Source organism: Python bivittatus, unplaced genomic scaffold (genome assembly GCF_059951505.1).
Source record: "Python bivittatus isolate LINGU-HERP-01145 unplaced genomic scaffold, Pbiv_v1 ctg000670_np1212, whole genome shotgun sequence".
NCBI lineage: Eukaryota > Metazoa > Chordata > Lepidosauria > Squamata > Pythonidae > Python > Python bivittatus.
In genome coordinates, this window is record NW_028277094.1 from 12,622,133 (window position 1) to 12,644,513 (window position 22,381).

Sequence of the window (22,381 nt, forward strand, 5' to 3'; positions counted from 1 at the left end):
TGCAAGCCTCGTGATTAGTTAATTTTATCTTGGTCGCTTTTTTCTGGCTTAATCTTGTGTGAATCCAGCAAAGAATTATGCAAACCCAGGACGTGGATCAACTCAATAGGCGGGCAAGGGGTGCTGCGGGGACCCGCCATCATCTCTTACACCCATCATCCCCGTACGGGCCTTCCCTTGAGTTGCCTGAAAGGGAGCAAAGGGATGTGCCGTTATTTTGAACGGTGCCAAGTCTTAGTCGGGCGGTACGGCTGCGGTGACTGGGGTTTGTCACCACTTTGCCGCTCCTCGCTTAGGCTGCAGCTGTGGTTTCCATTCTGCATTTTTCCCTGCGTACGTGGCAATGGCAGGCCACTTTCAATTCCCCACAGCTTGTCCCGGGCTGGGGCCAACATCGGAAGGTGCCCCTTCATCCCCAGGGCAACGTGAGGAGACCTGACAGGCCTGCCCCGGATAAAATCCTCTGCAGCGCCCCAGTGAGATGCGCAGGTTCTCCATGTGGGAGAGGCAGCCTTTGAAGAGTGCTGCGCTCCTTGGAGGCACGCTGGGGAGATGCCTCAAAGAGGCTCTTCCCTAGTTGCGGTGGGGGGGCGGTGGGAAGACCAGCTGGCCCAGCCCCCTCGCTGGACCTCGGTGGGGTCTGCTCTCTGCGCTGTTGGCCTCCCCCTTCACCCTGGGAAGGAGGCGAGGGAGGGGACTTGGCAGCCCCTCCAGAGGAAATTACGACACTGCCGAGGATCTGGATGAGGCACCCTGGAGGGTCAAGCCGCCCAGGCAGAGCGGGAAGCCCTCACTGTGCTGCCGGAAAGGCCTAGCTGACCGAGGAGCCAGTTCAGGCGCGCAGGAGAACGCCTGCCACGACTCAGCGCGCACAACACAATCCCCCGCTTGCACACACCGATCTTGCACCAGGAGGAGCTCCACCCCAAAACATGTTTCAACGCTTCTCCACCCTCCCCCTGCCAATGCTGTTGCCACCAATCTCAGGGCACAAAATAGGAACGGTATTTCTGAGTGCACAGTGGGAACGGGCACAAAACCCAAGGCGGGGGTAGGCATGCACAGTCGCTGCCTCCCTCTCCCTGCCATTCTGGGTTTTCTCTGCCAGCCTCCTGCTGCAACGGCCTCTAGATGCGTTGCATTTCCTGCTGCTTTCCAGGGAGGGTTGCTCTTGGAGCCAGCCAGCCTGCTGCACGCACAGACAGCAGAAGCGCCGCATTGGGTCTGGCAGCCACGTGTGGAATGTGGCACGGGGGGGGGGCAGTGTTAACTTGGCTGCGCTAGAGCTCTGGCAGGAAGGGTGGCGGTGTAGGGGGTCCCAGGAGCTGCAAAGATGATAGGAGGCTGCGGCGATCAGCTCCTGCTTTTGGCAGGGGCAACCCCAAGCTACGGCCTCTCCCTGGCAGGAGAATGGGTGGGTGCAGAAGTAATGGCAAACATAGCAGGAAGCACTCAAAGCGGGGACCAATTTCAACAGCAGTTGAAATCCAGGGACAGAGCAGGGTGGGGAGTAAAGGATTCTGTCTCCGGAGACCTTTTGGCAAGCGTGTTAGCGTAATGCACATTTTCTGGTCGGTAAGTGAGCAGTTGGCAAAATGGCACCTACTGCTCAAAGCAGCTGGGAGTGCCAGACCTGATTTGTGACCTGGCTGAAGACTTGCGTGGGGATCCTGCCCGGAATAGCAAAAGGATGGTTTGGAGGGCGAAAAAGCCTTGAGATATTTTATCATTCAGTTCTATATCCCTGCAGGGCTTTAGCAGTTAAAAATCTGAAGTGGCTTCTATCCAGGAGGCAGCCTCTGCGAAAGCCGTTGCCTGTTTCCACTGCCTGGTACTGCTGGGCTGGCTCAGAGCAGGCAATGGGCACCCCTAGCATGGGCAGCTGCTCTGCCCACCTGGCACCTGATCCTCCTGGCAAGCCTTTGGATTTTGGTGTGGTCCTTTGAGGGCCGGGATTGCTGCCTTCTTTCACCTGCCACCTTTGCTCTCCAGAATGGCTCCCGTGCGCTTTGAGATGGCAACTGTGGGACAGAGGGCAGGTGGGAGAAAGGGCTGGCTGCATTGCTGCTGCCAGGGAAGGGGGTAGCCAGAGCTGATCTAAGGGTGGGGAAACCAGAGCTTAGGGGGACAACTAAGCCATTAACCATGGTTTACCTACCACAGTGTTCGGGCTCCCAGGACATGCTCGAGGCTTAGCCCAGCAGGTCGAATGGAGCTCTGTGGGTTGGGTGGGCAATGGTGGGCAAGTGGGTCCTGGTGCTGGAAGTGAGGAGGGAAATCAGTTGAGGGGGGGGATACGGGGCGGGGCAGCGAGAACCCTCTCCCCCAGTACCAGCCTGGCTTTGAACTGAGGGAATCGGCCAGTTACTTCTCAGACGTATCAGAACTCTCTGACTAGCATAAGAGAGAGAGGCTTAAATATGCAGTCTCTTGCTTCTCTGTGTAATTTAACAAGGAGCAAAATTGGGGCAAGCTTTTCTTCAGCACAAAAGACGTCCCATCAAGATTGTGGGCATCTTAATTTTTGTGGTAAGCTACCAAGAAATTTGTATTGAGTTGGCAGCACAGAAATCTAGTAAGTAAATGTGGATTTAACTTGTAAAAATAGTCTGGGTGCTTTCAACGAAAACTATTTTCAGTATAGCCCATCTTCTGAAGCCACTAAGAGGCTCCATCCTGATCTCACAGATCCAAAAGGGAAATCAAATTCAGGAGGATAAGATACATTTGAAGTGATGGTGCAAAAGATCGCAGTCTTATTTCTACCATTTTTGTCATCAGCCCTGAAGAATTCTGTCTTGCCCTAAACCTTCCAAGGCCTATCTGTACGGCTATCAAGAACTTGTAGACGATGGGCTTTGTGATCCTGTGCGCCCATCCGCAGCGCAGCATCGTTGCCTTCACTTTTTCGTGGAAACCTTGTGGATGCCATCACATTGGGCCCCGGGCACTCTCGGGGCCGCTACGTGGCAGAAGGCCCGTTTGCATTCTGGCAGGCTGATTTCCACTGAAGGCAGTGGGGGTGCCCTCGGAAGAGGATCGCATTGCAAACTTACGCTCCTCGCCTGCCCCTTTCTTCGGGAAACTTGAATCCAGCTCAAGTAATCTTGCATAGAATTTTCTTGCTCAGCACGCATGGCAATCTTAGCTGTGGCGTTCAGTGGAAAGAGGTGGGGAAAAATAGTTTAGCATCGCGCTGCGCGGCTTCTCCCCTTTTCTCCGCAAGGCGTAGGTTGTCTTGGCCGTAAACCGGATCAGGAGCAAAGTTCCGCGTGCTATTTGCATATATTTGAATAGGCATTAATTCCGCCCCGCCCTGATCGCGGTCTAACTGACCCAGGAGAGCGGCCTAGCCCTAGCGCCCCTGCCAGCAGACCGCTGTACGTCCGCCCGGCTGGGGGCGCGGCCCCTTTAAACTACAGGCTTTCTCGTGCGCCTGCGTGGACTTCGCGGGAGCATCGCGTCGCTCACTCTTCGCCTCCTCCCTTTTCCTGCCCCTTTGTCCCTTTTTCACCACTCACTCAAACCTGACTGGAAAGCGCCTCGAGTGTTGATTGGCTGAACTTTGCGCGGGCTGGGGGAGCAGAGAGCCGGGCCAATCAGGCGCGCCACGGCCCGCTCGCTTCGCCGTCGCCTTTAGATCGGCAAGCTGGGCGGCCACTTAGCGGAAGAACGGGGGCGGCCTTTCAGCCAATTGGGCCCGCGAGAACGCAAGCGGGGGCGGGACAGGGCCAGCACGCACAAGAGAACGGTTTCCGGCCTCGCGCGCCCCCGTTTCTTCCTTCTTCCTCCCCCCCCCGCCTGCTCGTCGGCTCGCCTGAGGTGAGGAGGCCGCGGCTCGACGGCGGGGGGCCGCCGGCACCCGGCGAGCGTCGCCGGGGAGAACGCAGGGCGGCGAGGGCGAGCCAGGCCCAGCGCCGCGGCCTCGCTCCCTTCTCCCGGGTTCCGGGAAGCGCGCCGCGGCCCGGACGGCTCCCCGGGGAGCGCGGGGACGGCGGCCCGGCGGCGCTGGAGGGCCGCGATCGCGGAGGGCGCTGGGAGCTGTAGTCCGCCGCGAGGCCCGGCGGCACGCAGCCGGGAACGGCGCTGCCGGCGGGGGGGCGGCCGCGGCCGCGGCTCTCGCCCGCCCGCCCGCCCGCCCGTGTCTCCCCCTGAGGAGCGGCCGCTCTCTGCTTCCTTGACCGCAGGGACCCCGGCCCTCCCGCGCCAGGCGAAGGATGCAGGGCAACAAGGGCTTCGCGATGGAGAAGCAGAATCACGCCTCGCGGAAGCAGCAGCAGCACCACCCGCCGCCGCCGCCGCAGGCCGCCCCCGCGAACGGGCAGCAGGTCAACAGCCAGAGTGAGTGCGCGCCGCGGCGGGGGGGCGCCGCCCCGACAGCCCTCCTGCCCGGGGTACGGGCGAAGCGGCCGGGGGCTTTTACCCGGGCGCGGTGCGGGGAGGAGTCCGGGCGAAGCGCGCTCGGGCTGGTTCGGCCCCGCTTTCAGTCCGCTGGCCGGGTCTGGCGGAGTTCCGGGGAGCCCGAGCCGTGCTGACCGGGTGCCCCGCGGGCCGCGTCCCCCCGGCGCCCACCTCCTAACAGCGGACGGGGCAGACTGGGGATTGGCTTCTGCAAGCCGCGGGGGCCGCTATTTCGGTTGAGATTAGCTGGACTGGCAGGATCTGCCGGTTGGGATGCCGGCGATGAAGGAGCGTGCTTTCTCGTTCGCTGCAAAAAACCGACCCCCCCGCCGCCCCCGTGATCAGAAGCCTTGTTGAAAGAGGGGCGGGGTGAGCAGCTTGGCGTTCTGAAACTTCTTTGGCTGATATGGCAAGTTTTGGTCACTGCTAAAACCGTCGGCTTCCCTGTGGGCTCTGCCTTCCCTTGGACCGAGATGTGCCTTTGGCGAATTACTCCACTCTTAAGATTGGATTCTTTGTCTTCGTTGCGAGAATATATAGACTCCTTAAAGCTTTTAATAAAGCCGATGTTGGGGTTGGGCCTTCAGATTAGTTTAAGAGATGCGTAATGTTTTTTCAGCTAGTTTTTAAACTATTTTAGGATCAAGACGCGACCCTACCTGCAGGGAAGAGCTTTCCCACCAGCATCCCCTCGTAAATAAAATGTAGCTGCTTTAGACCTGACCTTGCAGTTGTGATGTGCGGTTGTTGCATTTGTAATCTGGCAACGCATAGGGTGAAGGTTGCAGTGGGAATCATCTTCCTGGACCATAAGCTTCTGTACAGTTAGGCAATCATAGTTCTCAGCGGTTCTTTTCGCTGGCTGGAAACTGAAGGTGCTTGGAGATATTGTTAATGTTCTGATCATTGTTCCCCGGAGTGTGTTAATAGTCACTATTTGTTCCCCAATTTTGTAGAATGAATTTATGTCTTCCTCCCCTCAGATGAAGGCCTGACGATTGATCTGAAGAATTTCCGAAAACCTGGGGAAAAGACCTTCACTCAAAGGAGTCGCCTCTTCGTGGGAAACCTGCCCCCTGATATCACCGAGGAGGAGATGAGGAAGATGTTTGAAAAATACGGGAAAGCTGGTGAAGTGTTCATTCACAAGGACAAAGGCTTTGGCTTCATCAGGCTGGTGAGCGACCAGAGGCGGGTGTTGTGTGTCTTGTGGTTTGGGGGAAATTGAGCTAACCTGACTGGGTTTGAATAGCATAACTGTTATGCTTTGAGCAGCATAGAACCCGCATGTCATATCTAGGATGAAAGCAAATTTCTGACAGTTGGCCCTGCAGAAGGTATTCCTCGCCTCTGTTACTGGCATTTTATTGGGAAACGCCACCAGTTACCATGTGGGCCTGCAACTAACAGAAAATGATCCTTTCTGAAGCTGAATGTAATGTAGTTACTGGGCCCTGCAGGCATGTGAGATTATCCTAACAGCTTTCTTGATGGTCATTAACTCTAAAATTCCCACCTGCTAATTTTGGCCTGCTCTGTTGTATTCCAGGGATCTTCAGTTTCTTACAATGGATGACTTGAAAGATGGGAGCTCCCAGAGAGCTAAATTAATGGCCAGTGGCCAGAATCCCTCAAACCTTTAATCTTCCTAGTTGGGCTCCCAGGCTAATAGGACACAGTGCAAGGAAGGGCAGGCATCTTCTACCCTGTGACCATCTTTTCTGTCTGAGAAAGGAGTTTCTCCAGGACTGAGCCACTGAATGAATCAGTTAATTCTTAAAGCTGCCTGCCACATATGTGATGCTTTAGCAAATGTCCCACACAATACACTCCCCTGAAATATCTGGTGAACAATCTTGCCGACTCTGCTTGCTTAGATCTTTTTTCCTATGGGGGCTAGGCATATGCTGGTGCTTTTTCTGCTGCTGATTACCTGCGAAGTGGCATCTCGCATGTTTTATTCTGTATCTTTTTCAATCCACCTAACAGCCATTCTTTGTGCTAGAACACAAATAAGTCAGAAGCCTAAAAGATAGATAGATAGATAGATAGATAGATAGATAGATAGATAGATAGATAGATAGATAGATAGATAGAGTTTTAAAACCCAAGCTGAAGTTCAAGCTGCACAGGATAAAACCCAGGTAAACCGCTTTCTTGAGAATACTGTAACACGATTCTTCCCAGAGATGCCTTTCACTTAGTCTGGACCCATGTGTGTTTTGCCTGTAGGAAACTCGGACCCTGGCTGAGATTGCAAAGGTAGAGCTGGACAACATGCCTCTTCGTGGTAAGCAGCTGCGTGTGCGCTTTGCTTGCCACAGTGCGTCGCTGACTGTCAGGAACCTGCCGCAGTTCGTGTCTAATGAGCTCCTGGAAGAGGCTTTTTCCATGTTTGGCCAAGTCGAGAGGGCTGTGGTCATTGTGGACGACAGAGGCCGGCCTTCTGGAAAAGGCATTGTGGAATTCTCTGGAAAACCAGCTGCCAGAAAAGCCCTGGACAGATGTAGCGAGGGGTCCTTCTTGCTGACTACGTAAGCATGGGCGAGGACCCTCTGGGTCGGAGGGGTGGGCTTGCAGCTAGAGGGCAGTGAAGTGCGCGTGCTCAGGGATGGCAGTGCTTAAGCAAGGTTCTCTGCTTGTGTCCACAGACATAAATAGGGGGACTGTGCAACTTCGCTTGTCCCTTCTGGTGAATAATCATTGCCTCTGGTGAACAGGGCTGGCAAAGCGGGGAATATGCACGCAGCATCTGTGTTCTCCTCTTTTAGAGATATTGGTTCTTTAAAGCCAGTGCAGCCCACAAGGTATGGTATGTGTATGCCTGGGTCAGCTACCTAGGAAGCTGATTCCTCCTTCCACATGCCTGAGCTTGGAAGATGCTGCGTCTGAGATAAGCCACTAAGTAGCTGAAGAGACTGGTTGCCAGAGCAGGATTTTAAGATCTGCACTGGGTAGCTTGATGCTTCAATCCTGATAGTTGACTTTCTCCTGCTTGCTCTGATGGCTTCAAGAAGGACCAATTGCTACCCTTAGAGAAAGACCCTTAATAATTCTGGAAAGGGAAAATCTGCCTGATGCTAAAGACTGTTACTAACCCTCTGATGTTGGCCTGTTCTCAAACTTCTCTTCAAGGTTCCCTCGGCCTGTGACAGTGGAACCCATGGACCAGTATGATGATGAGGAAGGGCTGCCAGAAAAGTTGGTCATCAAAAACCAGCAATATCACAAGTAGGTGCTGGGGAGATGACAGGTGGCACCTTTGTGATGGAAACAGATGTTCTTAAAAAGCTACTCAGCCCAGCGTGCAGTCAGGGTGGGAAATTTGTTTTTGTTGCTGTGCCGGCTTTATGTTCATTGAAGCAGGTGTGAAAATTGAAGTAAGTATTTACTTCTGCACCCACGCTGTAGTTCAGCTCTCTTTAGCTGGTCACCTCCTAGTGGATTGAAGGTCTCCACTAATTCAGCAGGTTCCAGGTTGAGAGAGTCTGCTGTAGCTCATTTGCTATATTCTTTCTCTTTGGCGGTAGGACTGGGGGAAATGTTTGCCCCCAGACTCAGTGCTTCCAGCCTTTATCCCAGCCCATTGCCTTTCATTCATGAATGCAATCCCCTGAGTGAGTGGATTGTTCCCTTCTGCCCCTTTAGGGAGCGTGAGCAGCCTCCCCGCTTTGCACAGCCTGGCTCCTTTGAGTATGAGTATGCAATGCGTTGGAAGGCCTTAATTGAAATGGAGAAGCAGCAGCAAGAGCAAGTGGACCGCAATATTAAGGAGGCCCGGGAGAAGCTGGAGATGGAGATGGAGGCGGCTCGTCATGAGCACCAGGTTATGCTAATGCGGCAAGGTAAGAGCTGGAGTTGTATTGGTTGCTGTGGTGATTGTTTCTGGCAGCTACGTGTTGCTGGAAGTGAGAGGATATGAAACTCTCATCCTGTTCATTCTTCCAGATTTAATGAGGCGCCAGGAAGAACTCAGGCGCATGGAGGAACTGCACAATCAGGAGGTGCAGAAGCGTAAACAGCTAGAACTCAGGTGAGCAGTAGACTGACAAAATCAGTTCTAGTAGAGTTGCAGAATAAATTATAAGGCAGGGTCAAACAGTTATCAATAAGTGAAATTGAAATACAAAATGCTTTAGTAGCGGAAAATTTCGCTAGGAGCTCTTGGGAGTTTGCTATCAGCTCCAGTCTCCCAACTAAGTGGCTTCTGGCTTAATTGACGAGCCCTGCTGTGGCTGATGAGCTCTGTGGTCCGCAGAGCAGATGCTAAGAGAGCCGGAGGGGGCATGGCCCTTGGGTGGCTGTTCAAGCAGAGAGACTAGTCAGAAGCTTCTCTTGCAGGCAAGAAGAGGAACGCCGACGCCGGGAGGAAGAGATGAGGCGACAGCAAGAAGAGATGATGAGACGGCAGCAGGAAGGATTTAAGGGAGCCTTCCCTGATGCGGTAGGGAAGGCTGGTGGGCAGGGTTGGGGTCTCTGCTGGCAGGGGGAGGGCGGGCGTCGCATCTGGCTTCGAGGGAACTAGACCATCTGAGGCCCGTCTTGTCTGTTTCAGAGAGAACCTCCTGATATGCGAATGGGGCAGATGGGGATGGGAGGTAAGTGGGGGAGATTGCCCACACCCACTGGGGCCTACCACACATCTTCCTCCTCCTCTGTCAGCCCGCAGCCGAGCCAGGGGTGGACTCGGTGCAGGACTGTGGCCGAGTCCCGTGCCCCAGGATCAGGGGCTTGCGATTCCGGGGGGCCAGCATGGGTGCAGCTAGCTGGTGGGTCCCGAAGGGGCAGAGGTGGCCTCGTCCTTGGGGTTGAGCTGTGCGTCAGGAGAGGCCCTGCTTTGCTTTTCAGGTGCAATAGGTATGAATAACAGGGGGACCATGGGGGGCACCAGTGTCCCTGCAGGACCTCCGCCTGCGACTGGACCTGGACCAATGATCCCTGATGGAGCCATGGGAATGGTGAGATCAACCAAGCTCTTGTCCTCATGAGTGGGAGGGTGAAAGAGCAGAAATTGCACGGTATTGTTGTGAGCACTTGTGCTTCTATTTATACACTAATTTTCACTAGCTATTTTGGGGAAGGGCTGGCTAGCTGCTGCAACATTTGGTAATTTTCATTTCTTGAGCAGATAAACTAGTTTGGGAGAATGGTTAGCATTTGTTTTGACAGACATATTGTGGAGGGGTGGACGGCATAAACTTCCAAGGCTTTGAGGGTGTAGAATCTGCTTCAGGAGCTGTATTCTTATAGTTGTGATGTGTTTTAGGAATCCGGTTGGGTTTCCATGTCTTAAGCACTTTGCAAATATGGGGTGATGCAACGTTCTGGTTGGCTCAGCGGGTGTTCGTGCACAGGGAAGGCTGTGTTTATCTGGGTGGGAAGGAGCTGGGAACTGTTAAACGCTGTTGAGGTTAAAGCATAGAGGCAGTCAGTGGCGTAGGTGCGCTGGTATCGCAGGCTGAGTTCTCTCCCTGAGCTGATCAGGCCGTTCTTTGAAAAAGGAAACGGGGATATGCCCTCGGCTTAGGCCTGCCGTTTGTTGTTGCTGCCTCTAAGACCCCTTTGGGTATTTATAAAGCAGGAAGGAACTCATCTGGGTCTCAGGAGATGTTTCTAACCCAAATCTTTCCTTCCTCTCTCTCTGCACAAGACCCCTCCGCCACCAACTGATCGCTTCGGCCAGAGCAGTGCCATGGAAGGACTGGGAACCATGGGAGGAAGCACATCAGGATTCAACCGGGGGGCTCCCGGGGGAGACTTTGGCCCTAATAAGCGTCGTCGATATTAATGGGAAAGGGTCCAGTGCCTGGCCGTCCCATCAAGAAGACCCCTCGGTTCTTCTTGAACCCCAGGAGCTTGGCCATGGCAAGAGGCATCTGGTCATATTTGTAAACGGTGTACCTGACACCACAAGGGGTGCATTCCTGCAAGCACGCAATGTGACAGTGGATCCCAGGAGGCTTCAGTAGCTGTGTAGTGTGTGAGGCCGAGCTAGGACCCCTGACCCTTTTTCTTCCCCTCCCCAAGCCCCTCACCACAGGCTGCAGTTGGAGGCCAACTCAGCTCTCCCCCAGTCCTCTGAAGCTATTCTTCAGAGCCCTGGGGTAAGGCCTGTGGTTGTATACGTGGCTGTAGCTACAGATGGCATATCATGTAGGGGGAGGGGAGGGGAGGGGGAATAGTTTTTTTAAACTTGTAGCTTCTTACTTTTTCCTCTGGACCATTTTTTCTTTACTATAGTTCTCTGGGGCAGCCAAGAGGGCTAGGTAGTGGTGGTGGTTTTGGGGTGAATTATTCAGTGTTGTACCATTCTTTATTTTTTACTGGTAGAAAAGTACAATCTATTGGACAACATAAAACACAAAAGAGTTTCCTGTTAAAAAATTCAGCTGAAGCAATTGTTTGTATAACCCTAACTTTACCTGTCTTGTGTAGAAGTAAATGTGTGAACCTGAACTGTAATCGTCGACTAACAGGTTGAGTTTGTCTGAAGATTGTTACAGGAATGCATTATTAAAAGGGATTTTAAGACTTTTTCATCTTGTGTCCATCTGTGATGTCCCTGGGTTGGTGCATTTCTGGCTTTCGATTGCTAGAGGAAAAACAATAGAATGGCAACCGCACTATTTCTGCTAAGAAGGCTCCAGGCTCCAGAACCCCATCCCTCAGCCTCTTCCTGCTCCTGCGAAGGTGATCGGCTGTTCCTTGAGCTCTGTGACTCAGGATTCCCAATCTACCTTTGCCTGAAGGGTGGCTGGGAATTCTGGGAGTTGCTGTTCTAACATCTTTGGAAAATTGTGTTAACTGACTGCCAGTAACATTAGCCAAGCGACTTAGCCAAGTGACTTAGCTTGGTAGCTCACGGTTGCTTGCCTTTTGCCTAAGGGCAAACTGGAAAAACTCTTGGTTGTGCAGGAACTTGTCTGGAGCACCTTAGGGTATGTATCTGTGGCGCCTTATATAAACTGGATGGGCTGAAGGGAGCAGTCGTTCTGCTCAGTGGTCACTGATCTGTCCTGGCTGGTCGGTTGCAGGACTCTCACCGAACCATTCTGAGCAGGACCAGCCGTTCGTGGTATGTACATTTCTGGCTGCAAATGATGGGTGAAGGAGGGAGGTTTGGGTTTAGGGAAGGTGCAAAAATGATAGTGAAGTACACATGTTGGGGTGTACTAAATGGGACAAAAAAGCTTACATGCAAGAGATGTCTAGCTAAAAGGGTTCAAGGTGGAACTGGGCTTAGCTCCTTCTCTGCAGCCAGCTGGAATGGTTTAGTGTAACGTGCAGGTTGGATTCCTTTGTTGAGGCTGGCAGCTCCACTGGTGCCTTCCACCAGTTCTGTTTTGGCTTCCAGGCTGGAGTCTTAGGCTCTGGGATGCCCTAGACCAGGGGTTTTCAAACTACGGCCCGCCAGGGTCATTTATCTGGCCTGCCCGCCTGATTGGCCGCCGCTGCTGTCTCTCAGAAGCGGAAGTGTCGGGGCTGTGTCGGGAGCTGCAGGCGATGCACGAGGAGGGAGATCGCAGAGCCAGACTCTTCTACATTACAGGTATGGCGGGTCCGGTGGCTCTCCTCTCCTCTCCTCTCCTCTCCTCTCCTCTCCTCTCCTCATACTCCGTGGGAGGGATCCTCTGTGCAGGTGATCAGTGTGTCTTTCTCCAAGCTGCTTGTGTCATTCTTTCTTCCAATTGCCCACCCCGTTCTTGCAATCCCTCGGAAACCACCTGGTCTTCCCCAGGTCTCATGAGTACAGGCGTTCTCCTATTTGGAGAACGGCAGGAGCCCCGTTCTCATGGTGCTTTGCATTTGCATTTTATGTTCCTTCCTGTTTTACCCACACAATGGATTTCATTGGGAATGTTATTAAAATATTCCCAATAACCTGCTGCCATGACTAGGTTTTAGTCAACAGAAGGCACTATCAGTGCCTGAAACTTATTTCCAAGATTAAATTCCAGTTTTACAGGGACAGTCCTGATTTTGGGGAAGGCATCCTCGAACTAATGGGAGGGCTCAAGGTAGAGTAGGCAGAACAGTATGGGAACAAGTAGCCAAAGAAATGATGCCTTTCCATTACTCATCAAGTCTCGGGGTACCTTATGGTGGAAGGGAACATGGGAATGAAGCTATTCCATTATCCATTTTATTGGCTGATTGATTAGTACTAGTCTGCAGAAATCCAGAATAAGAAGCAAAGTTAGTGTTTCCTGTATCTCTTTGCTGACAACTAATGGATTTTTGCAGATCAGATCTGATAGCCTTATGACGGAGAGAGTGGTCAATTGATTGTTTGTCATTTATTAAATTAATTTGGCCTGGAAATAATTTTTCACAGAGTATAAAAGCACAACAGGGAACAGGAATGTTTGGAACTACTTAAAGTTGCTTCATTCCAGAGCAGCTCTTCTAAACATCTTTGTGTCCTTTTTTTTCTGGTAATTTTTGCCTGTGACTTTGGGGAAATTGACTTGTAGATTTGTATACATGTATGCATTTTTTAATATTCGTATATCCAAGTTTTTATTTTTGGAAATCAGGTCAGCCTACTTCTTTGCAAATTATCAAGATGGCAGAAAGCATTGTACTCAGTTTCTGTTTCACTTTTTCTTCTCTTCTGTTCCTTGCATTTATATCCAAACTCCTCTTCCTTGCCCAGACCTGTTCCATCATCTCAAATTCTTTGTACAGGCAGTCCCCAAAGTTATAGCTGTTGCAGCACCCCTGAAGTCACATGATCAAAATTCAGGCACTTGGCAGCCTATCCACACTTACAACCACAGGGGCACTTCAACTCATACTTCCTCATACTCTGCAGGAGGGATCCTCTGTGCAGGGTGATCGGTGGGGTCCAGGGCGCCCTATTACTTTCTCCATTTGGGCTGTGTGGTTGCCCCTCAAGTAGGAGAATGGCCACTGGCACTGACCAATAATGCAGGGGGCGGGGGGGGGATGGGATGGGGGGAGGATAACATTTACTGACACTGACCACCAATGCAGGGTGGGGTTTATGTTGGTTAAAATTGTTCTTTATTTTAATTATTGTATTGTTTTTTTCCTGTTTTTTTTTGTACTACAAATAAAATATGTGCAGTGTGCATAAGAATTCATTCATGTTTTTTTCAAACTATTATTCTGAGCCGCCCAGAGTCACCCGTTGGGGGAGATGGGCGGCATACAAGTTTAATAATAATAATAATAATAAAAATAATAAATAGTCCGGCCCCCCAACATTCTGAGGGACTGTGAACTGGCCCCCTCTTTAAAAAGTTTGAGGACCCCTGCCCTAGATCACTGCTCTGCAGGTTCCTGGTGGTTGGATCTGACCAAGTTTTTCCAGATGCTGCTGGACCTCCCTGAAAGGCGCTCATGATAGCCCAAGGCCTCAGGCAATCCCCCGTAACTCCACGCTGAGTTACGCTGTGTAGTTCTGCCAGGCGCCAGGGGCCTCTCCCGGGCACTCAAAGGATGCTCTTTAGGAACTAGGGCTTCCGATTCCAGCCAGTAGCTACAACCTGCTGCTCCTGGACAGCCGCTTCTGTACTTGGGGCCTCAGACTGGCTCCTCTCGGAAAGGGGACCAAAGGAAGGTGCCTTAACTTAAGCCGGGCTGCTGGCGGTGTATGGCCTTGCTCCTCCCTCTGCTCTGCTCTGCTCTGCCCTGCCCCAGTTTGAAGAGGGTGACACAAAACAGGGACGAATGAAAGTGACTGAATCTGGCCTTTCCGTTCCATGAAGAAATGGCAGGAGAAGCAGCCTCTCGGTCTCCCTCCTTTGCCACTGAGAAAGAAGAGGTTAAAGGCCGGCAGGGACCCAGACCGTGGATTTTCCTCCCTGTCTGGCCGTGCCTGGATCTGTTTGGGACCTTGCCAAGCAGAAATAAAGTGAGTTTCCAGAGCCTGCCTTCTTTCTGTGCGGTGCTTGCTGCTCCTCTTCCTGTCTGTCATTGGGATGACAGGTGGGGTGGGGGTGGGCTGTTTCGGGCAAGGGAGAACAAGCGGCCCCCCATCTGAGCCAGGAGCCGCAACCGGAGGCAGCCCAAGGAGCTTCTGTGAATGGCCCGGTGCTCTTGGCCGCCAGCCTGAACCTCAGGCCAAAAGCAGAGGGGAGGCCCCCCCAGCACGAGAAAGCGGAGCTGGGCCGAGTGTCCAGGGAGGGGGGGCCCGGCCTGGGGATTTTGCCTGCTTCTCATGACTCTGAGTGGCAGAGCAGCTGCCTGCCCTTTTCGGGGCTGCCTCACCTCAGCCCCCTTCGCGGCCCTCCCCGCCTTGCTGCTAAAGATAGCCGAGCCTCCTGGTCTTGCAGCCGCCCGGGCGGGACGGGTCTGTCAAGAGCAGCAGGAGCCCGAGCCTGTCCCAGACTCAAATGGCTTTGCTGTGCTACAGGAAGGGCTGTGGGCAGAGGTTTGACCCCGAGAGGAACACCCAGGGTACGTGGGCAGCGAGGTGCCTGGCTGGTGGCTGGCACAGGAGGGGCTGCGCCGGAGGTGTTGGGGCTGGATGGAATGTGTTGCATGCCTGCGCTTGGCATCTGCTTCATGCTGGCTGGGAAGCACAGTGTGTGTGCATGCACGTGCACATGCGCGCGCATCACTTTTTCCTGACTTGTGCCTTCAATGCCTGTCAGGCCATTCAACTGGTGATGCTGCTCCCAGAGTGGAGGCGTGAGGAGGCAAACCCGCTTTACTTTCTGCCTGGCCCGAAGTTGCTTGAACCCTGGAAATGCACATGCCGGCAACCCCAGACTCCCTTGTGAAGGGGTGTTTGCTGCACTCCGGTTGAGCACCCAGCCCAAAGGCACCCCTCAACCACCCAGCCAGTGTCACCCAAGAAAGTGGAGGAGGGAGAGGGGTACGCCTGCAGAGCTCCTGCCTCCCTGCGCACCCTCAGCCTGCATCTTCTGTGGAAGAAATGCCAGAGGGGGCGCTGGGCACCAGGGCTTAAGCGCCAGGCCAAATCCAGCAGCCATTTGCTTGCGGGGTGCTGAGAGGTGGGGGCGGGCAGTTCTCAAGTTGAACATTTGTTTTCGGGCGCCTAAACCTGGGGGAGGTGCATCCGTGTGCTTTTAAATTCGTAAGACGCACACGCATGGAAGCTTTACGGTGAGAGATCCAAACCTGAACTTCCTGACCACGAGAGCTCTTCGGCAGCGGAACAGCCTCCCCGAGGTGGTGGGTGCTCCATCCCTGGAGGCTTTCAAGGAAAGACTGGACGGCTGTTTGTCCAGAATGGGAGGAGGGTTCTTGCCCTGGGCAGGGGGTTGGACTAGGAGGCCAGCGAGATGCCTTCCAGCCCCAGGTTTCTATGCTCTTCGAAGAGGGGGTGGAAGGCGTGGAAGTGTGGCCCAGCAGCAGCAGCACGCAGCAGCTGGAAGGGGCACTGCGAACCTTACACGCGTACACAACCCGGGGAGCTGATGCCCAGCAGGCAGGAGAGCAGGGACGGGCGCTCTGGAGATGCAGGCTTGCAGACAACCTTGGGCCAGTGGGTGGGTGGTGCATTCTGGGAGCTGCAGCCCCACCCACTGGGAGGGTGCCACAGCAGGGCTCACCCTCCCTGCCTCTGAGCCTGGAGCTGACCAGGCGCACCTGAAATCATAGACCCTGGCTCTGTTTGTTGCCCTGGTAAGACTTCCCTCCCCAGAACAGCCTGGAAGCAGAATGGGAGGGAAGGGTGGGGGGTGCAAATAAAGCTGCTTGCTGGAACTCAGCCACCCTCCCTCCCGTTTTCTGCTCAGATGCCTGCCTCCACCACCCGGGCTTCCCCATCTTCCACGATGCCTTGAAGGTGAGCGGGTGCAACTGCACAGGCAGGCGGGGCTGCTGCAGGCCCCCTTTCCGCCGCCCTTCCTACAGAGCCAGGCACAGGTGGCACCGCAGCAGCCACGGGGGAGAGGGCGTTCAGAAGGAGAGGGGCCATTCCGGTTGAGCGAAGGATCTGCTGCTCTGTCCCCCTCCTGCCACATCAAGGCCCCCGTCCTGCCATCGCAAGGAGAATTATTGTTCCTCTAACGGGGGCCCTGCCCATCCTCCAGGCTGAAAGGCCGTCCATACATTAACTTGAGGACAGCAACACCCACGGCAGCCGCGCAATCCCTGCCAGACAGCAGGAAATGGTCTGGTTGCCATTTGCCGCGCATCTGAGGGCGACTGCGCTTGGAGAAGCGGGGCTTATACGCTGTTGTACTTCCAGGGCTGGTCTTGCTGCAAGAAACGGACTACCGACTTCTCTGAATTCCTCTCCATAAAGGTAGAGAATGCTTACCGAGTAGTGGGGTGCAAAGTGTCCCTCCTGCAAGCGCATGTGCTCTCGGATGGACGAGCAAGGCACAACACGTGCTCCATTTAGGCCTCTTGCTGCATGGGCGCATTGATTGAGAGGTCTCTTTGTCCAGTGGCTGCTTCAGCTCGACAAATATAATTGTCTTGGCACATTTGGAAAATTTTAGGGGGGGTGTTGGCGGGGAGGGGAGGGGAGGGGTGTGACAGCAACACATGGCAAAAGTGCCCCGCTGCCATCCAAACTCGGGATCCAGCTAGGAGTCGGAGTTCAGTGTCTGAATCGCCAACTGCTTCCTTAATGCAAGAAGGAAAGTCTTGTAAGACTGGTGGGCCAGACAGGCTTTTGAAATAAAAGCGAAATAAGAACAATTTCTCCCCAAAGGGCTGCACAAAAGGCTACCACAGCAACGAGAAGCTTCCAGAGCCCGAGGAGGCCTCAGCCCAGCCGAAACCCAAGATGGGCACCGAAGTCCTCGTTCAGGGGCCAAAGTCCGCTGAGAGGCTGCAGCAGGAGAGGCCCAGGTGAGGGGGCTGAGGCGCCTCCCGGGCTTCACGAGGAGCCCGATGGTCCCCACAGCCAGAGGCTCTGGGGCAGGACGCAGCAGAAAGCCCTTGTGCGCTGTAGGAAGGAACCCACGTTGCAGGCGCTGCAGGCGCTCCCAGGTTCGGCTTACGGTCACTCACGCACACCTCGTAGGCTTGCTTTCGCCCTGGGTCTTCCAGAGAGGGGTGGCTAGAGCAGAGGAGACACAGCCCTGGTCAACAGCCGGGAAATAACTAGGGACACGCGCACATCGCTTCCAACCGAACACTGAGGCACCACAGGTTCTTTGGAGTACACGGAGACCCAGTGAATTTAAAGCAAGGGCAAAACTTTTCTGGTTACAATGTATATTTGCTCCTCCTCACACACTCACCCACGTCCTTCTCAACTAGGCTGCCAGGCACTAGCTAGAGGGACGGAAGCCGCCAAGACTGGATCCAAAGATGACCCAAGAGCGGGCGGGCGGGCTTCAAAACCCCTTTTATTCCCCAAAGGCCCTGCTCTGCTGATTCACAAGACTGGCAGCCACTCTTGCCTTGCTAATTTATCAGTCTGGTAGCTGTTGATGGGATGGGATGGGATGGGATGGGATGGGATGGGATGGGATGGGTGGGGGTTCAGGTGACATTTTTTCCCTTGTTTCCTTAAGGTTTCCTTCTCATCTGTCTCTCTGAAGGGATCTTTTAGACAAGATTCTGGCTTTTTGTCCTCTCAGCTTACGTGCCTGCTTCATCTTCAGTTATGGGAGCTTCAGCCTACTCCTGCAGTGGGTGGGTGGCAGAAGAGCAGGTGCTGGCACCCCTTTTGGCCAAGACGTAACAGTAATGCATTTCTGACCTCTCCCCCTCTCCTTTGGCCTCCAGTTCCGATGAGCCCAAACAGCCGCTGTCGCTGAAGGTGGCCCAGGCGCTGCAGCAAGTCCTGGAGAAGCTGGACACGTCCCCTGCCACGCCACCTGCCCCGCATGGCTCGGCCAGCCCCGGTGGGAAACGCTATGGGGCTTGCTGGGGGAAGGAGGATGCAGCCAGAATGGGGGGGGGGGCTGAGCTGCCCAAGAGGCTGTCCTCTTCCTGGTCGACTGGGGGGCGCAAGCTGTGACTCTGCGTGGCCAGCCAGCCACAGCTGCAGTTGAACCATGGGAGACCTGGGCAGAGCTGGCCAAGAACGTCGGCAGCTGTAGCCGTCCCAACCTGGCTGGCAGATGCCAGCTTGGGGAAGGCCCTCCAAGCCTCTGACTGCCCCCAGTCTGTAGGGGCCGTGGGGCAGGACAGGGTCTCTTGTGAACAGGAGCGGTTGGCCCTGCTTACAGGCTAGAGCTTTGTGCTCCAGCGGTCTTGCAAGGGCCCTGAAGAGCTGTGTTTTCTGGACATCTCTCAGGGGATGATTCGGAGGTGAGCACCAGCACGGCCTGCAAAAACGCTGGCTGCCAGGCGGTGAGTTGTGGGCCAGGGCAGCTTGGCTTCTAACGTCCCCTCTTGGGCCCCTCTTAACTGCCCAGCCTCCCTCCAGGTTTCTCTGCACCATCACAACTCTGGCTGGGCTGGACAGGGCACTGGTCAAGAGGGGGCTTACTCCCAGGGAGGGAGGGAGGGAGGAACACTGGGCTGAAAGAGCTCAGAGCCGCTGGCTGGTCCAGGGGGTGCCTCTTCCCGACCACTTGGCGACCCTTCCTTCTGCCCGGCTCCTCTTCCAGATTTACCAGGGGGAGAGGAGCAAGATGGAGACTTGCCTGTTCCACCCAGGGGTGCCTGTCTTCCACGAGGGGTAAGCATCAAGGGCACCTTCCCCAATGCCTCTGCCTTGGGCTGAGATGCCCACCAGCCAGGGGCATGGTCTGCTGTGGGATCCGGCGTCCTCCAAGCCCCCTTCCTGCCCTGGTGGGCCAGCTGGCCTGTCTTGGTACCGATTCACGCCGGCTGGACCGCTTCAGCTGTGCTTCCCCCCTCCCTAAGCGCGCTCTGCTGTTCACAGGGGAGCAGAAGCAAGCAGACGCCATTGCAGCAGCTCCTATTGTCTTTGAATAACGGTTGTTAGATGGATGCTTTACCCGATTGTTGTGAGCCATCTGGAGCTGCAAAGGGTGGGGGGTGGGGTGGCTCATATCCTAGCTACCCAAAGAAACATCTGCGGTCTGAACTCTCTGCTTGTCTCCCATCTTGCCCTTTCCTCTCTGGATCTGCCCAGCATGAAATTCTGGAGCTGCTGCAGGATCAAAACCACAGACTTTGCTGCATTCCTGGAGCAGAAGGGCTGCAGGAGAGGGAAGCACACCTGGGTGAAAAAGCAGGTGAGGGTCTTCTGCTCCAGTGCCCTGCCCTTGACTCCGCCTGCAGCCAGAGGAAGCAGGGAGGCAGGACTTGCCTGGACCAGGGAGGGATCTGACCGGGCATGCTGGCTGCAGCGGCCATCGCTTGGGCCACCTGCATAGTCCTGGGCTTCAACAGGTGGGTTTCTCGCTGCCAAACATCTTTCAGACTTCCGAGAAAAACTGCTTCCTCTCTCTCGCAGCGGAGCTACCCTCGTGCATCCGCTCTCCCCCGCCACCCCTGGGTCGGCGTTTGCCACCAACGTTCTAGCAGCAGGATCTCCCTCGGGCAGAGCAGGAGGCGCCCCTTCCTTAGAAACGGCACTCAGATGAATGAGAAAAAGGACTGCCCTTGAATGTGAAACCCCACGATAACCCTTGTGGGGTTGGAGGATGGCAGGATGTGCCCTGTGCTGCTCTTAAAAGCCCAGCTGCAGCCAGGTTAGCTCCCCTGCAGTTGAGAAGGAAGGAAATGGCCGGCGCCTCCCTCCCTCCTCTTCAGGGCCACTTGGGGAGGTTTTCTCCTGCCCTGGTATGCTGGCTGTCCTGCAAGGCTGCAGTTTGGAAGGAAACTGGCCTGCGAATGGGAGCTCCCTGCACAGGAGGCGGCAGGAACGTTGACCAGCTGTTTTTCTGTGGCCAGCACAGGAGGACAAGAAGCTGGTCTCTTGTCGGCAGGACTGGCACCAAACCAGCAGCCAAGTGGTGGTGACCATCTATGCCAAGACCCCTCTGCCCCACCTCAGCTCCATCCAGGCCAGTCGCACTGTGGTAAGGAAGCAGGGCTGCCGCGGAACAGCTGCTCCTCAGAGCCGGCCTGCTGGGCACGGCAATCCCAACTTCCCGGACGGGAGAAGGCCCTGTGGCAGGTTGAGGAAAAGGCTCCTCTTTCCTTGCAGCTGGACATCCGGGTAGTCTTCGAGGGAGACAAGATGTTCCAGGCCCAGCTGGATCTCTGGGGGGTAGGTTTGGCCCGCTGACTGGCTGGCTTTCTTTCTTCAAGGCCACCTTGGAAGAGAGAACCTGGGCTCGAAAGAGCTCTCTGAAAAGGCTGGGAGGGTGGCCTCTGTTGGCGGGCCCCGGGCCCCTTCCTCTCCTCAGTGCTCAGGGCAGCCACTGCAGACACTGGGGGCTGCCTGCCTGATCCAGCTAGGCCTCCTGCTGGGCCTCTCTCCTTCCAGGTCATCAACGTGGAGAAGAGCTTTGCCAACCTGTTGCCTTCCAAGGTGGAAATTGCCCTGAAGAAAGAGAGCCCTGTTACCTGGGCCAGGCTGGAGCAGCTGCAGAGCCGAGGAGAGGCCCTTCAGCATTACAATGCTGATGCCGCGGCAGGCAGCTCCCCGGAAGCCCAAGGAGGCCCTTCGGATGAGTCAGACGACAGCCTGAGCTGGTCAGAGGAAGAGAGCGAGGATGGAGGGGGAAGCCAAGCAGCAGCCGGCAGGAGCTGAGCTGAGCTGAGCCCGGGCTTGGGGGGGGGGGCAGGAGGGAGCCAGGCTGTCTCTGGCGCTGCAGAAGGGGAGCCCCCCTCGGAGGCTGGTGGGTACGTCCCCACCATGGAGAGGTTCACCCCTGCAGGGCCTCTTGGCCCTTTCTTGTCAAGAAATAAAGGCAACTTCACTCAATATGAGTCCACTCTGAAAACGCGGACAATCTAGCCAGTGATTGTGCGCTGTGACTGACTCGGGTGTGCAGGGGGCTGTATGCTGTGTGTGCGGGCGCGGGGGGGGGGCGCATGCTGTGTAGAGCCCCCCACCCCCAGGGCCTCGCAAGCACTTTGTGCAGCCATGCTCTTGACTGGATTTCTTTCCCAGCACGCGCTGGTGATGGCCAGGACCGCAGCCAGCCACGTGCCAGCCCTCCTCCAAACTCTCCCACAAAAGCTGCCAGTCTCCACCTGTGCAGCGCCCATCGAGGAGGGGCGTGCTTTCCGTTCCTCTTGGTATCGAGGCGCACCGGGCAAGGTCTCCGAAGCCGCAGTCCGTAGTCTGAAGGAGAGCGGCGTTAATCCAGGGCAGCAAAAAACCAGAAGCCTGGCAGCCCCTTTTCAGACCAGCACGCCCCACTGACAGGCAGGCGTAGGCACCCCAAGGAAGGCGCTCCTTTCCTGCGTCCTGAGGCCAAGCGGGGGAGGCGGAGGCCCGGCTGCAGGCATCTGTCTCCTGGCGCTGGGCTGCCGCCACCGCCTCCGTCAGCGGGACCGAGTCCGTGCGGGTCCCCGACGGCACCCAAGGGAGAGGGGCGCTCTCCCAGAAGAAGCCTGCTGGCAGGCAGGACGGCGACTTCTCCCCGCGCCGGCCACGCCACGGGAGAGACCCTGCAGTCGCTGGCAGCCTGGCTTGCGAGGTCCAGACCGGGATGAAGATGAAGATGAAGATGGTGGCGACGAAGGTGGCACCAGCCACGCGCGCTGGCGCTGAGGCGGTGCGGCCTGGCACGCACCGGGACGCGCCGCCCTCGGCAGCGCTACCCGACTCCGGCCCTGCCTCCGGTCTCTCCCGCGGGGCGCCCTCTCTCCCCGCTGCAACCCCGGGATTTCCCGCGGCCTCCCGCCCACGGGCAGCCGGTCGCCGCGCCACCCCGCGGTTCCTACGTCCGCCGACGCCCCGTCCAGCGGGCAGCCCCATCTCCGGCGAAGGGCCGACGCGAGGCTGCCGCGCCCCGCGGGGGCGGGCGCCGCTGCGGGGCTCAGGCCACGGGAAGGCGAGCGGCCCCGCGTCCCGCCCGGCGGCCGGCAGGCGGGGCGCGCGAGCCCCGCGGCCCTTCGCGGCCACCGTCGCGCCGGCGCCGGCCGGCCGGGGACTCCGCTTCCCAGCGGGCCCGGGCGGCCGCGCCATTGGCCTTTCCGCGCGGAGGGG

At 55.9% G+C, this 22,381-nt stretch overlaps 3 protein-coding genes across 4 annotated transcripts; 2 read left to right on the forward strand and 1 right to left on the reverse strand.

Moving 5' to 3' along the window:
- Positions 1-3,671: 3,671 nt before the first annotated feature.
- On the forward strand, positions 3,672-10,936 carry NONO (non-POU domain containing octamer binding). Its single transcript, XM_088151761.1, has 11 exons — positions 3,672-3,822; positions 4,188-4,341; positions 5,385-5,578; positions 6,634-6,935; positions 7,537-7,632; positions 8,050-8,246; positions 8,350-8,434; positions 8,743-8,845; positions 8,957-8,999; positions 9,250-9,359; positions 10,052-10,936. Exons 2-11 carry the CDS (start codon positions 4,218-4,220, stop codon positions 10,187-10,189), a joined length of 1,392 nt encoding a protein of 463 aa, XP_088007887.1. The 5' UTR covers positions 3,672-3,822; positions 4,188-4,217; the 3' UTR covers positions 10,190-10,936.
- Positions 10,937-13,979: 3,043 nt separating this feature from the next.
- On the forward strand, positions 13,980-21,374 carry ITGB1BP2 (integrin subunit beta 1 binding protein 2). 2 transcript variants are annotated; one of them, XM_007426022.4, is made up of 11 exons: positions 14,517-14,826; positions 16,134-16,183; positions 16,589-16,645; positions 17,060-17,199; positions 18,085-18,203; positions 18,599-18,654; positions 18,915-18,985; positions 19,406-19,508; positions 20,175-20,297; positions 20,426-20,488; positions 20,708-21,370. In XM_007426022.4, exons 1-11 carry the CDS (start codon positions 14,763-14,765, stop codon positions 20,972-20,974), a joined length of 1,113 nt encoding a protein of 370 aa, XP_007426084.1. In that variant the 5' UTR covers positions 14,517-14,762; the 3' UTR covers positions 20,975-21,370. The 2 variants fall into 2 exon arrangements, with proteins under 2 accessions (XP_088007888.1, XP_007426084.1); XM_088151762.1 differs by lacking the exons at positions 14,517-14,826; positions 16,134-16,183 and adding an exon at positions 13,980-14,281 and having other exon boundaries at positions 20,708-21,374.
- On the reverse strand, positions 17,190-22,380 carry LOC148214445 (uncharacterized). The gene is made up of 2 exons (XM_088151763.1): positions 21,421-22,380; positions 17,190-17,410 (listed from the first exon to the last, which is right to left on the reverse strand). Exons 1-2 carry the CDS (start codon positions 22,358-22,360, stop codon positions 17,358-17,360), a joined length of 993 nt encoding a protein of 330 aa, XP_088007889.1. The 5' UTR covers positions 22,361-22,380; the 3' UTR covers positions 17,190-17,357.
- Position 22,381: the final 1 nt, after the last annotated feature.

Coding starts and splice junctions, on each gene's coding strand:
- ITGB1BP2 (XM_088151762.1), top strand. CDS start 14,138: ATGGCAGGAGAAGCAGCCTCTCGGTCTCCCTCCTTTGCCACTGAGAAA. Junction 17,200..18,084: donor CTGCAGCAGGAGAGGCCCAG/GTGAGGGGGCTG, acceptor TTTGGCCTCCAG/TTCCGATGAGCCCAAACAGC. Junction 19,509..20,174: donor ACACCTGGGTGAAAAAGCAG/GTGAGGGTCTTC, acceptor TGGCCAGCACAG/GAGGACAAGAAGCTGGTCTC.
- NONO (XM_088151761.1), top strand. CDS start 4,218: ATGCAGGGCAACAAGGGCTTCGCGATGGAGAAGCAGAATCACGCCTCG. Junction 9,000..9,249: donor GGGGCAGATGGGGATGGGAG/GTAAGTGGGGGA, acceptor TTTGCTTTTCAG/GTGCAATAGGTATGAATAAC. Junction 9,360..10,051: donor CTGATGGAGCCATGGGAATG/GTGAGATCAACC, acceptor TCTCTGCACAAG/ACCCCTCCGCCACCAACTGA.
- LOC148214445 (XM_088151763.1), bottom strand. CDS start 22,360: ATGGCGCGGCCGCCCGGGCCCGCTGGGAAGCGGAGTCCCCGGCCGGCC. Junction 17,411..21,420: donor CCTCGATGGGCGCTGCACAG/GTGGAGACTGGC, acceptor CCTCTGCTCTAG/CCACCCCTCTCTGGAAGACC.